This window comes from Panthera uncia, chromosome A2 (assembly GCF_023721935.1).
Source record: "Panthera uncia isolate 11264 chromosome A2, Puncia_PCG_1.0, whole genome shotgun sequence".
NCBI classification, from domain to species: domain Eukaryota; kingdom Metazoa; phylum Chordata; class Mammalia; order Carnivora; family Felidae; genus Panthera; species Panthera uncia.
In genome coordinates, this window is record NC_064816.1 from 38,358,461 (window position 1) to 38,373,547 (window position 15,087).

At 41.9% G+C, this 15,087-nt stretch overlaps 2 protein-coding genes across 3 annotated transcripts in view; one reads left to right on the forward strand and one right to left on the reverse strand.

Moving 5' to 3' along the window:
* PPP4R2 (protein phosphatase 4 regulatory subunit 2) overlaps positions 1 to 15,087 on the forward strand; it is a 411,406-nt gene that overhangs the window by 108,202 nt on the left and 288,117 nt on the right. The gene's annotated exons all lie outside the window — the stretch shown is intronic.
* Positions 1 to 15,087, reverse strand: part of SHQ1 (SHQ1, H/ACA ribonucleoprotein assembly factor) — a 110,898-nt gene that overhangs the window by 4,190 nt on the left and 91,621 nt on the right. For both annotated transcript variants that reach the window (XM_049640883.1, XM_049640884.1), the window contains exon 11: positions 987 to 6,521. In XM_049640883.1, the coding sequence (XP_049496840.1) occupies positions 5,978 to 6,521 (544 nt within the window). In that variant the 3' untranslated portion in view covers positions 987 to 5,977. The remainder of the gene's footprint in view (positions 1 to 986; positions 6,522 to 15,087) is intronic.

Sequence of the window (15,087 nt, forward strand, 5' to 3'; positions counted from 1 at the left end):
ATTCTAATTCTTTTTTAATGTGAGTATATATTTGTATAAGTATACACAGTAAGAAAAAACACTGGAAATAGAGACACCAAAGCAGTAACTCTGGTTCTCAGGGAGAAGTTTTTCTTGAAGCTAAATATGTTCAATTGAGAGGACAGACTTTTATTTTGGAATGTCCTTTTACTTTTTTGATGGTAACCTGCTTTCACGAAAGGATGATTTCAGCGGAGCACTGGCTGGGCTAGCATACTGTATGGTTGATCCATGAACAACACGGGTTTGAAAGGCAGAGTTCCACTCATACACACAGATTTTTTTCACTTAATACAGTACCATAAATCCATTTTCTCTTCCTTATGACTTTCTTAACATTTTCTCTAGCTTACTTTATCGTAAGAATACATTAGATAATACATGTAACAGAAAATATGTGTTAGCTAACTACGTTATTGGTAAGGCTTCTGGTGAACAACAGTAGGCTAATAGTTAAGTCTGGGGGAGTCAAAAGTTCTATGTGGATTTTCAGCTGCATGAGGGGTCAACACACCTGACCTCTGTGTTGTTCATGGGCCAAATGAATATGCAAAATAAAATGTTGGCAGCTCTACATCAGCAGCCCTCTACATGCTACCGTGGTTTGTTTTTCCTAATTTTAATTTTATAGAAGTCTGAATATAAGAACCTGGAACCCACTGCCCTGGGGCACAGCCTCGCAGGAATCCCACTTCCCCAAGCTGATCCCTTTAGCTTTCCCTGGATTCAAGGCTCTCCTGGCAGGACCTGGCCCTGATTGAGTGGCAGTTCAGAAGAGGGAAATAATTTCCAGCCAAGAAGAATGAAGGGTGACCTCCTGGAGGCGGCGGCATTTGAATGGGGCCTTGAAGGCTATGAGATGTCAAGCTATGCAAACTGACAGGGAGAAGAGAAAGCGATGCATGAGCAAACATGTCAAGGTGGGAAAACACAAAGCATAAATACAGTAAATATTTACTACATACTGTGGAAGAAGCTCGATGCGAGGCCCTCGGTTGCAAGAGGGCTACTGTGTTCAGAGGGGTCCTGGGCCCGTTGTCAAACTGCTGGAACTTCAGGCTGGAGGCCCGTGAGCTGGGCTCTCAAGTCACTCGGCCATTCCTGCTGCTTCTTCCCCTGAATGCTCAGCGCAAGGAGAGAAGGTGGGAAAGGTCTCCCTGGAAAGAACTTACAAGACAAGGGCATACCACTGCCATCCCTTAAAATCCCGGAGACATAGCCTCCAGCACGCGGGCCTAGCTGGACAGAGGAGGCTTGCACAGTAAAATCGCTGCCTGCAGCGCCCCTGGAGAAAAGCAGAGTACCACCGAGTACAGCCTTGTGGCAAGACTTCCCAGAGGTGAATCCTTTCTGTTCGTTTTTCCCCAAGGGCTTAGGCATCCAGCTCCACATTCATCCTTTTCCTCTAGCTTATCTTTTCATGACTTGGGAGAGCAGTCTTCCTTATCTAGGAAACAAATGGCCTCCACGGAGAGCTCAAAACAGCGAAGTCATTTATCTGTCTGACATGTGTTTCCCTGTTTGTTTTCTCCAGCCTTGACACAAGAGTTGTGTCAACTGTGGATGGCTGTGCCCCAGTCACTTGAGAGGCATGAATCAATTTCCAGCTGCATTTATCACTTGCTGCCTTAAATCAAGTCTAATCAATGCTTCCTTCATTTGGTATGGATTGAAACTATATATAACACGCTCAGAAAACGGCCGGGAAAGGGAACAGATCACAAACAAAAACTCCGTCGGGGATTTAGATGGAATGATGTTAAGGAAACATTTGTAGAGTTTGATTCACTTTAATGGAGATGCCTGACCAAACAGATACAGAGATTTGTTTATGAAGTTTAACTTCAATGTACCTGACATGCAATGTCATTTCATGACGGATCAGTCTATACGAGGGGACTTTTGCATCTTCAAATATTTTATATACATTATGAAGATTCAGTATACATCTGAGTAAGGTTTTATCCCTCTATGGTCTTTAACTCCTATTTTTTTTTTTTTTGTCACCATTGACTACATGGGTCAATTTTTAGTTACAAGATGTAAAATAATAAAAATCTTTGTATTAAAATACATATCCAGGGGGCGCCTGGGTAGCTCAGTCGGTTAAGCTTCCCACTTCAGCTCAGGTCACGATCTCGCGATTTGTGGGTTCGAGCCCCGCATCAGGGTCTGTGCTGACAGCTCAGAGCCTGGAGCCTGGTTCAGATTTAGTGTCTCCCTCTCTCTTTGCCCCTCCATCACTCATGCTCTGTGTCTCTCTCTCAAAAATTAAACATTACAAAAATTTCAATAAAAAAATAGATATCTAGGAGCCCCTCTGATATAAAAAGTTTTTTATGAAGTCTCACAACAAAGAAAACTTAACCCTCTCTCTCCTTCCCCCAGTTCTTCGTAATAGAATTTGATCCATACAACCAAAGTGGATTTTCCACTAGCAGGTGTGAAAACCGCCCCGCAGCTGTTCAGCTAACTCAGAAAGTGGTAGGGAGCAGCCCTGTCTCATTTGTAAATTAATCCTGTGCCAGTGAAAGATGATATCAGCATAGTTACTGGCACCTAAAACCCATCATGCTCACAGCAAGGCCTCGGATTATTCTTCAAGGATAATGGCAGAGGAGAGACAGAACATAGAAAAATAGGTCAATGATAATGCGAACCCAGAAGATGAGGCAGTGCCGTGATTCATTGACATAATTAATATTTCTATCTAATCTGCTGAACTGTGTAGACTTTTACCACTGGCATGCCTCTGAAGCGATTAGCAGGGCTGACTCATTTTCACAGTGCCGGCTCCCCCAGTGACCTGTTGTCAGGTAGCTGAACAGAGAGCCCTGTTCAGCTCTGGGAAGTCCGAGAATAATAACCAACCCTGATGTTGGTTTGATACTTTCCAGTTCATAAAAGTGTTTTGAACATACAGTCTCATCACCCTTTACGATAAGCAAGAAAAAAATTGTATCCCCATTTTCAAAAGGAAAAAGGAGGTTCAGAGGTTGGGGTACCCCCTTGAGGGCTGGTCAACACCTGAGCTCTAGCTCTGGAACTCACTTCCTTGTCTCATCAACCCCAAAGCCTTAGTTCTTCTGCTGGCCCGTGACTGTCACTGAGGTCCCCTTCTGTTCTTTCCCCAACATATTTTTTTCTCCCATCACCCAGGGTTCTTGGGAAACTCCTACGGTTACAGGAGATCCCTAGAGTTGCTTGGCAGGTTGTCTAGTTTAAAAAAATGAAATAAGAGGCAGCACCTTTGGACTTGTTTTGGGTTACAGACATGGTGTAGTGTTCTTAACTCATCTTAAACAAAGACAGGGTAATGTGATATAACAAAGCTTTAACCCTCTGTGAACAAAGAGAGGGCAGGTGAAAGAAACTACAGATTTGGAGTCGACAATTAAGGCACCCACTCATGTGGTCTTTGATACTCATGAGAGTTGTTTAATGAGCTCCTCTGTTCTGAGGATTTCTAGGATGGATCATGTTTGCTCATTCTTTTGGGGGGTGTAACAGGCTTTTCCAACCATGGCGAGTCTCACACAGAAGTAGATCCTGTGCAGATTCCTAAGTTAAGGGCAGAGTTGATAGAAGGAAGAACTTCCATGGCTTTAAACTTTTTGACAAGAGTGGATCTGCTCAACTTGACATTAGTAGAAGTAAATGAGGGGAGTAACAGATAATGCATCTTCAAACTGGCTTCAGGTAATGTGCCACTGAGAAGAAATGCGTTTTCAATGGTCATAGGCATTTTGAAGCTCTCCAGGGAGCCTGAAAAAAGTCTTGAACACATTCTGACAAAGCTGTTATAGTGTTCAGGAGTTAACATGCGTGTCGAATGGCAAAGTCACCCCAACTATCCTGTTAATACAAACTGAAATTTATATTGGAAATACAAATACTCACAACCTATATAAACCCAGAGTAAAAGGGAGCATACCCTTTCTTGAAATAAAAATGCTGAGATTAATACATATCAGATTTCATTTCATTTCCTCCCTAGAGCAAATTGGTTTATTTCATTTATTCATTCATCCAGCCAATATTTATGGAGCGCTGAGAATACGGGCACTGATGATTCAGTGGTAACCAGACACGGCAGAGAACCTGCTCCCTGGGAGCTTACCCTCAAGTGGGAAAATTCACATTTAAAATATGAATGGAGACTTACGCTTCCAATCAAGATGGAGTAATAAAGACCAGATTTACTCTCCCACCCAACATAACCAAAAAAGAAAAACAGGACAATACACGTAACCATGGTTTTCAAGACACTGGACGGCAGGCAATGAAAGCCTGTGATCCTGAGGGACAGGAAACGAATACAGTGAGCCGCATCATCACCTGACCTGAGACACTGTCCAGGCTGCACAGGGAGGGACAATGTAGGCAGTCCCCAGGGGACCCTGGAGTTCAGGAGACAGAGCTGAGGGTGAGGGGACACTGAGGCAGCCAGCGTTTGCAGGACAGAGTACCAGAGAGGAGAGAGCCACAGAGAAGCCCAGATACCTGGAGAGGGGCCCCTCTGATATTCATGCGAGTACCTACTGCTAAGAGTGTGGAATCGTGGGAAGGCAGCATCTGAAAGTATTAGAGGGAACCGTGCTCAGCACGCATACAGGGGCCTATTTCCACCCGCTAGACTGGAAAATTTGTAATTCACAGGGCAATGGGAAAATCTTTCCTTAGTACCAGGAAATAGTTTGTCCTAGGCTGAACACTGTTCCAGACCTGCCTAACAAATTACATGAGCAAGACCCACAAAGATCACACTATTTCCAAGTAACTTAACTGCATCCCCAAACAAAGCCACAGAACGTAAGAATACATACATATTCAGCCAGGTAAAATTTATAACGTTTGGCACTCAGTCGAAGATTACAAGGCATGCAAAGATGACTCATAATGAGGACTTGTATCCAGAATTTATAAAGAACTCTCAAAGCTCAAAAATAAGAAAACAAGCAACCCAGCTTTAAAAAGAAAAAAAAAGGCAAGAGATTTGAAAAGACATTTCACCAAGGATTTGTGGATGACAAATAAGCATATGAAAAGACGCACAGCAATAGAAGCCTTAAAAAATGCAAGTTAAAAGCACAGTGAGATACCACCTCACACCTAATAAAACGGTAAAAATGTTAAAGCCAGATCATACTCGGTGATGACAAGAATGTGAAAGACCTGGAACTGGTGGAAACGTGAACTGGGACAGCCATGTTGGGACACAGTTTGGCAGTTTCTCGAACTGTTACACATCCACCTACCATACGGCTCAGCCATCCCACTACTGGATATTTACCTAAGAGAAATGCAAGCATATGTCCGCACAAAGACTAGCACACAAATGTTCGTAACAGCTTTATTTGGAACAGACGAAAGCTGGAAACAACCCAAACGTCCATCAGTAGGTGAATGGAAAAATCTATCCAATGAACTACTACTCTGATACGGGGAAAAAACAAAAACCAAAAAAGCCCTCTTAATACAGGCTACATTGATGAATCTGAAAATAATTACAGAGAGTGAAATAAGCCTAATTTAAAAAAGAGTACATATTACACGATTCCATTTATATTAAATCCTAGGAGATGCATACTTAATGTACAGTGTCTGAGCAAGTAGAGCGTGCAACACTTGATCTCAGGGTTGCGAGTTCAAGCCCCAAGTTGGTTATAGAGCTTACTTAAAAATAAAATCTTTAAGAAAAATATATTCATGGGCTCTACATTCTAGAGATTCTGCCAGAACTGTTATTTCATCTTCAATATTAATTATACTTTGGTGAAAATACTTTAAAACGTTATTTTTAAGGTTGTGACAAGGAAACCAACAGGTATCAACATAAGCTCTGTGGAAAAGTGTTGTATACACTAAGAAAAAGGACCAAGTGGAAGTGGATTCTCGTTCCGTAAAGAAAACCAAACCCGCCATAATTCTCAGCAGTGAGGAAAACCACGCAGAGTCAATCACTTGGTGTCTGCCAGTCGCCTCTGCCCTGCACGCTGCTGTGGCTTGCAGCCGCGGAGTCCTCAGGTCTGGACACTTGAACTCTCGAGTTCAGTTGCTCTCCAAGCTCCTCTATCAGCGGCCCAGAGCCTCCAGGAGCCCGGGGGGAGGCGGGTGGCTTTCTCGGACTACCACCACATCTCTCGACGGCTGAGTTTCTGCACACCCCGTCATCGATTAGCAGGTCGCCGCGTTCCTTGAGAAAGGGACCCTGCAAGGAATGCACTGTCTCAGACTCACTACCTGAGAGCTCCCCTTGTTCGGAGTCCGAGCCTTCGGTCTCACATGAGGTGGTGCTGTCTGACTCCTCCGTGTCACCTGCCTCAGGAGGGCAGGCAGGTGTCTGCTGCCTGGAAACAGGACGGCCTGCTCTTGATGCAGTGTCTTCCTCCTGGACAAGAAGTGCTGCGGCCTCCAGTTCTTCCAGTTCTAATCCCAGCTGGGCCTTTGTCAGGGACACTTCCTTTAAGGTTTCTGCAAGAGCTGCCAACTTATTGGACCTTGAAAGCCATTTGAAGAAGAAATATTAGGACAATTCATTAATTGGCCTGAGAACGAAACAGGATATATAGCTTAAAGAAGTAAGAAAATAAAGATGGGTCCATACTTCATGTGACACACCAAGATAAATCCCAAAACAGATCAAAGAAACGTAAAAGAAAATGAAGCGATGAGGTATTACAAGGAAATGCAGGAGATTCCCTTTATAACCCTAGGATGAGGAAGCCCTTTCTATCTATGACTCAAAATCCAGAAGCCACTAAAGACTGACAAATTCAATTTAAAAAAACCTATAGGACAAAAACCAAAAAACAAAACATCATAAACAAAGTCAATAGGCTAATACAAAATTGAGAAAAATACTAGCAACTCATGTCACAAAGCAAGGCCTAATTCCCCTAACACGGTTCTTAAAAGTGGACATAACAATTCATCAGAAAAATGGACAAAAGACATAAGCAACAATTCTCACAAAAGGAGATATAAATGCCTCTTAAACATATGAAAAGATGTTCAACTCCAGTCAAATAAGAGACCCAAACTAAAGTCACAGTGAGATACATTTCTCATTTATCACAATGGCAAACATCCAAACGTGATAACACGACGAGAGAGGCTTGGGGGAAAGACCCCTCCCCACACCGCTGGCGACAAATTAAACAGGTACGGCCCCTGTGGAAAAGGTGGCGATAACTTTCCAACTTGAAAATGTACACACCCTTGGCCGAGCAATACCACATCTGGAAATTAAACGCACATGCTACAGGACAGAGGCCCAGGGTATTCACTGACATTGTTTTCAACACCCCAAAATGGTAAATAACCAAGTGCCCGCGACCGCAGGACTGGTTAACTACCTTATGGAATATCCATGCAAAGGAAGAGTCTATGGCTGCGTACGGAACGAAGCGCTCTATGGGCTAACCCAGGTTACACTGTGTAACAGCAACAACAAACGGCATACCGTTATGTGGAGGCTACCTTTTATGTTAAACAAGGGGAAAGAAATAAAAACACCCTTCTGTTTGCTTGTATACTTATCAATAAACTCTGGAAAGCTGCAGAAAACACTAGCTTATGTGGGGGGGTCTGGTGGGGAATGGAAAGGTAGAGGATGATGATAAGAGGGAGGCTTTTCACTGCAACTGTTTACTTTTAAACTCTGCAAGCATAACACCTATTCAAAAATTTTAAGTATACAAAAGATAAAAAAGCAATACTATAGAGAGCAGCGTGACGTGCTTTTTACTTTTTTTTAATGTTTATTAATTATTTTTTAGAAAGCACACATAGGCGGGGAAGGGGCAGAAAGAAGGGGGACAGAGGATCTGAAGCAGGCTCTGTGCTGACAGTGGAGAGTTATGGCGCTCAAACTCATGAACTGTGAGATCATGACCTGAGCCCAAGTCGATGTGCAACTGACTGAGCCACCCAGGCACCCCCTTTATATTTTTATCAGAAAATCATGCCATGTTATTTCAGAGGATAATTTTCAATTTGTAACATTACATTATACTAAACTTTTTTTTATTAAACTTAGAGGTATTCGTACTTTTCCTTTGTTTTGAAAGAAGCAAAAAAAAAGCATACTGCAGGTGTCCAAAACTCATGGCTTTACTCCTCCCTAGAGGAAAATCTGAAGTGACAACTGAAAAGGGTGGCAGTGAGCAAGTGAAAATGATCAGCACGCTGACCTTGGCTTCTACGTTTCTCTAACTCCGAAGCTGAAATGAGTGTACAAAACATTTAGTGGCTTTGAGACAAACTGGATGACGGTGAGTTCACAAGATAAATTCACTTGTAAAAGTGTAGTCCATCCCATAATATCAAGAAAATGGGGCTTTGTTTCACTGGAGCAGAAGTGACTGGTGGGGCAATGGGAACTAGTGAACAAAGGTGGTGTTTTTCACCTAAGTGCCCAGGTATATCTGAGACCCTTTGATCTCAGAATATTTAGTGTAATAATGACTTTGTGCAGGGATGCTCTGTGCCCCAGCTGCCCTCCATGAGTGCAGTCAGGTCCCAGAAGCCCCACTGCAGTGTCCCAGGGTGGGTGCTGAGATACTGCTAGGTGAATGGCCAAGGGCAACAGCCATCACTGAGGGCAACTTCCTCTTATGTGAGGAAACCCCTGAGTTTCAGTGCTGGGATTCCCAGAGCTTAGAAAAAGAACGGCGGGTAGGGTAAAGAAGAAAATTAGGATGGGATCAGCTGAAGTCAGCTTATGATTCACCAATGGTCTACAAACTCTGGATGAATTCTCATCACTTTAAGACATCTCTAAAAGCACAGTTATGGAATCACATGGTCGCGATGTAATTTACATCCATGTCCAAGACAGTTGTAGATGACATCCACAAACCATATATGCTGAAACCCTGACTGCCAGTAGTAAAGAATTTGGTCTGAATTCGTGGACCGGTTTGCAATATCTTTGCCCCAAGGCCCTGTCAGCCTAGAAGCTAGTTCACGGCCATCTTTCTCACTGAAGTGGGCCCTCTCTGGGTAGTGATGTGCACCTGTGAGAGGTAAAGAGCAAGGAACTTAGGAAAGAAGACAATGCCTCTTACTAAATTATAATATTAGAAATAAAATTTGGGGGTGCCCGGGTGGCTCAGTCGGTGAGCATCCAACTTCGGCTCAGGTCATGACCTCACGGTTCATGAGTTCAACCCCGCACTGGGCTCCATGCTGACAGCCTGGAACGTGCTTGGGATTCTCTCTCCCTACCTCTCTCTGCTTCTATCTCACTCGCTCAATCAATGAATCAATCAACTTTTAAAAAAATAACAGGGGCACTTGGGTGGCTCAGTTGGTTGAGTATCTGGCTCTTGATTTCAGTTTAGGTCATGATCTCACAGTTCATGGGTTTGATCCCCAGAGTGCAGGGCTGGCTTTGGATCCTCTTTCCTCCTCTCTGCGCTTTTCCCGCTCACACATTCTCTCTCAAGGATAGACATTAAAAAAAAAAGATTTTAAAATCAAAGCTCTTCCTTCAGTGACCATACATTTCACACTCTGATTAGCCATGACAAATACTATCGACAGTATATGAAAGACAATGTTCCACACACATCCCGACACTTATTCCAAGTGACAACTTCATGGGTCAGTTGCATTTTTGTCCACATTACCGATGACAAAACAGAAGCCTAGAGGGTTAAGAGACCTGCTGCAGTTTCCCCAGCTGAAAGGGGCAGTCAAGACTGGAAAACCATGCTGCAGAGCTCTAGTGGGCTTCCTCCTCCACTACCGGGCCTCCCACAAATTATCCAGGCTCTGAAAAGTCTCCCGTCCTGTGACCACATTCTTCCCTTCTCCCCAGGTGGAGCTCAATTCAACATCTTCCAAATGAGCAAGTTCTGACAGGCATAGGCAAAGAAGGCTGCAAACAGTGATCTCTTTAGCTTAGCAGTCTTAAACGAAGTATACATCTAACTAAGCCTTAACTACAGAGGTTTAAAATTGAAGCAAAACATCTGAATTATTTGTGAGGATATGGTGAACTCTCAGGTTGAAACCATCTGGATCTTTGTTAGTGTCCACTATCTGTGTCATGTGTAACAGAACAAATTTGGAATTTCAAAGCCCCTCACCCCTAATCCTGGCTCTTTTCAGACACAGTGTAACCCCACACACTGTGAGACTATCAAGGATCTACTCTAAGAGGCAGGAAAGTGGCCCAGATGAGCCATATGACCCCCAACAGGACTTGTGCCTCTTACCAGGTGATGTGAATTTTTACCCGTCAGTTTGTTTCTCACTTTAAGTACTGCATTCGTTTCAAGTGACCCATTTATATAAAATATGTAAAAAATGAATCCTATGTTCATTTTTGCTTCTTCACAGTGCTGACCCATCTCTGTTTCTTATTAATCCCACTTTTACTACCTCAAGCTGGTTACTTTCCTAAATTAATACTAAAGTTCTGAGAGAAACCTTAAGTTTATAGAGGAAGCATTCTGAATTCTCCACTTAAAGAATGCGAGAATAAAAAGGAATTAAAAATTTCAAAACATCATTGACGGAGAATGTGACCCAACAGTCCAAAGAATTAAAGTTGGGTTTGTTTCTATTAAATTATTTTATGCAGATAACTTAGCAATCACTGTTTACAATAAAAGAAACTATCTGTTTAGAGAAAAAAAAAATTAAGCCGAGAAAGAGTAGCCTTTTTGTTCTTTCAACCACAGGTAAAATTAGAGTTGGTTCTAAATCTGCCACTCTTATACTCTAGGACCTAACTCTGCAACGGCGCTTTCCATTTCAGAGAGCACCTCATTTAATGTAGTTAGTGGTTTTTCACCGTCACAGTCAAAACAGACCAGCTAGGTCATGTCAGAAAGCTTTGCCGAGTGGCATTATTAGTTAACCAGAATGCTTACAAAAACCAGGTACATTCTGATCCAAGCAATGAATATACTGAGTTACTAGTTGTACTTACGGTACACATTTTATATTGAAATGAAGAGCGCCTACTTGTTAAGAATGTATTTGTTAAGGAATGAAGAGATTCATTATTTAAGAGCCATGACAACTGGATAATGGTAATGTCATATTTTAACACAACTATACTCAAAATAGGTTTTCCTTAGACAGTTTTTGGAAATGTAATCCTACCATGTAGCTTTTTAAAAAGCTTTCATTCTGTTTGTATATGTGAAATAATCTCCTATTTGGAGGATTTTTTTTTTTTAATTAAAAATGCTCTCTGACAAGTTGTAGCAAATACAACTACGATCAGTGACTAATAGCAACAGCTGGAAGTACACTCCTTGACCATCGCTAGGCTAATAGACAACTTCCTCAATTATTTTATATTTTGGTGAATGAGTTAAAAGAAGGGGGGGAGGGATCCAAGGCCTTATGAAATAGCCAAAACAAAGTCCAAAAAGGGCTCTAAAGTGAAGGGAAAATGATGTATAAATAGAAAGCATACATCCTGTTTCTTGTTGTAGAGTTTTGTTTCCAACTATCAATCAGCTTTTCACCACTTCCTGCAATAGCTGATCTACTATAAATCTCATAGTAACTGACTAGGTTTCATTTCCTCTGCCAAAAGCCACTAACCTGTCAGGCGTGACATACTGACACTAGAGCCAGCAACTGATAACGTAAGACAGGACGCCGGTGAGGCAATGCAACAAACATTTCATACGGGGTGACAGGACACAATGACTTGGCCTTTTAATTTCAAAGGACACATACACACCAGGCTCTGTATGGGAACAAATAGTACATCAACTATCTTTTTAAAGGGTACACTGATAATGATGGCATAGGATCATAGCTCCTCCCTATTGAAAAGTACCAGTTCCAAACTTCAAAATCCCCTGCCCGAAACACAGTGATGTAGCCTGATAAAAAAGATAGTACATTAGCTTTAAGTAGAAGTTGCTAATGACAGTCTTTTGTCTTGACTTGAAAAACACACACACATTGATGCACAGATGATCACACAATTATGTGCCATCATACCATACTACTGAAAACCGCCTCCAGCTCCATCATTAACAGAAATGATCTCTTTAAATAAGAAGCTACTAATTTAATACAGAAAATACTACAAGTTACTTAACCCATATTGAGTTTGGGCCAGTGAAATCAGTTTTCACCCTATTTCTGACTTCACGTACCACCACTGTGGGCTTGGGCTATGCATATTAACATACGCACCCGAATAATTTCCTGAATTATAATAATGCCATAATAATGCCACCAAATAATTTCCTGAAAACTCCCTGCACTGGCTTCCTAGCGCTGCCATACAAAACTACCACAAACTGGTGGCTAAAACAACAGAGATTCCTTCTTTTACAGTTCTAGAGGCTACAAGTCCTCAATCTAGATGTTGACAGAGCTGGTCCCTTCTGAGGCTGAGGGAGAACCGGTCCCATGCCTCGCTCTTCACTTCTCATGTTGCTGGTAATCCTGGGTGTTCGTTGGCCTATAGACCCATCATTCCAAATTCGGTCTCTGTCATCACACAGCACTCTCTGCGTGTGTCTGTTTCTTCACAAGCTGTCTTCCCTATGACAGTGTCTCTGGCTCTTCTCCTCTCCTTACAAGGATATCAGCCATATTGGCTTAAGGGACCACCCTACTCCAGCATGACCTCATCTTAACAATCAATTACATATGCAGCAACCCAATTTCCAGATAAAGTCACATTCTCAGGTTCTGGGAATTCTGAGGGGACACTCTCCAACATACTGTACTCCTTAGAGCTGAAACAGACAGTGGAGATGCTTATTAATGGAAGATAAATTAAAACCAAAAAAGGTCACTCAAGGTAAAGCAACACAAAAAGCCAAAATTTAATAGTAAATAGTAATTTTTAAAAAGTTAAGATTTCACCTTCAAACTACACAAACAAGTTCATAAAATGTTTAATCATTTAATATGTAGGTTAAAACTATGACTATGTACCATTTCTCTAAATGAACAAAGAATGAACCAGATATTAACTGTATTTACATCTGTTCTAACAAAATTATATTATGGCACTGTATGATATTCATCACTTTAGGTCAGTCTTCTAGGGCGAATCAGAGAACAGATAACCATCAAAGCATCATCCATTTTCTCAAGGGTCTTTCAATCATGTGACACTCAAATGATTCCTTTGGTATTTAAATATTTGTCACTAATGCCATTATTATTGTAGAGTTTTCTTCTGCAAGTAACTATTAATATTTTTTAATGTTTACTTATTTTTGACAGAGAGACAGAGCAAAGTGGTGGAGGGGCAGAGAGAGAGGGAGACACAGAATCTGAAGCAGGCTCCAGGCTCTGAGCTGTCAGCACAGAGCCCAATGCGCGGCTCGAAGTCATGAACCGCGAGATCATGACCTGAACTGGAGTTGGGACACTTACCTGACTGAGCCACCCAGGGGCCCCCTCCTGCACTTACTAATCCCACACTTCAAAGCATCAGTGTCCGTGGTTGTGTGGCTCGAGCACAGCTCCTTTAATCACTTTCGCTGCCTTTGTGAAGTCCTTGATCTTTCACACAATGCGCAATTTATTTGTACCAAACACTACCAACAATCAGCAAGAGGTCAAATGACAAAAAGCCTGGCTGGATGGGTGGGGAGGAAGCTAGAAAGGAAATGATATGCTACAGTGGGACTAAATTTATTAAGTGATTTGGTCCTTAGGGAATATTTCTGTGTTTTGACTATCAGCACTTCTCTTTAACTCTGGAAGTCAGAAACTCAAATAATGAATATTCAGAAATAAGGACCCCCTGCATGACATATATACGCAGCTGCACACACACACACACACACACACACACACACAATTTTTAGACTTGAGGTAAAAAAATAAATAAATAAATTGCTATAGTAATCCCACATACTGAAGACTATGCCTCAGGTAGGTAAATGAAGGATGAAGGTTTATCCAAATCCAGAGATCTAGAAAGGCTATCATTCGCCTCATCACTGATATCCATCTAAGAAGTGGAAGGGTGAAGGTGATAAACAGATTAAGAAAGATACAAAGTTCATAAAGAACTGTTCAAAAGAAGTGGACTCAACTCCTCCTTGAAACTATTTTGCATTTATTTATGTCAGACCGAATCAGATTAGCAGAGATAGAAATGTGAGTCCCATAAATTTGCCACATTTCCCTCTACTCCCCCACATCTCAGCAGAAAAGCTTTTGCTGAAATGTGCTCCACTGTAATCCTCCAAAACTGGGTGTTCAGGGTCAATTTCAAAACCGGCCCCATGAAACTCTTGGAACTGTCAAACTCAGAGGGCTCCCTTTCCCTGCTGGCTGTTAGGGAAGTCAAATCTGTGACCCGCCTGGTGTAATGGAATGTACCCAGAGCTCCTCCTGCCTTCCTTTTCATTCTGTTCCTTTTGTTTTCTTACCTTTAATTAATGCCATGTTGTTTTACACACACACACAAATGCTTTAAATAATTTCTGGTAGAAGGCAAAGAAAAAAAATTAGTCATTTGAGTGAAATAAAATAGCTGGTTAAGTAAAAAATACACAAAAACAAAACAAACAACAACAACAACAAAAAACCCACTTTTGTTGGACAGAAAAGGATATGGGGAAATGAGGATTATGGGTTCCAGCCTGAGACAGATACATTTTCTTCTCAAAATGATTCCACGAAGCACGACATTTTGGGTATTTCAGACTTGAACCATTTTGACAATATTTCTACATTTCATCTATGCGAAAAGGGCAGATGGTGCTGTTTAATAACAGAGGCACAGTATTTTGACCTCTTCTTAAATGTTCAGATGAAATGGCTGCTTGGATTCCATCAAACCAAGTGGAGGTCAATCAAAAAGATGGAGAAGGCATTACTATGAAGGTGGTGTCAGAAGAAAGGTGTTATAGGTGGAAATGTGTCCCCCACAAAGGTATGTTGAAGTCCTAAACCCCCAGAACCTGTCAATATGACCTCAGTTGGAAACAGGATCTTTCCAGATATAATCAAGTCAAGAGGGTGTCACACTGGGTTCGGGCAGGCCCTCAACCCAATGACTCCAAAGGGATTGCTGCCCTGATAATACCATGTGAAGATAAAGAGATGCAG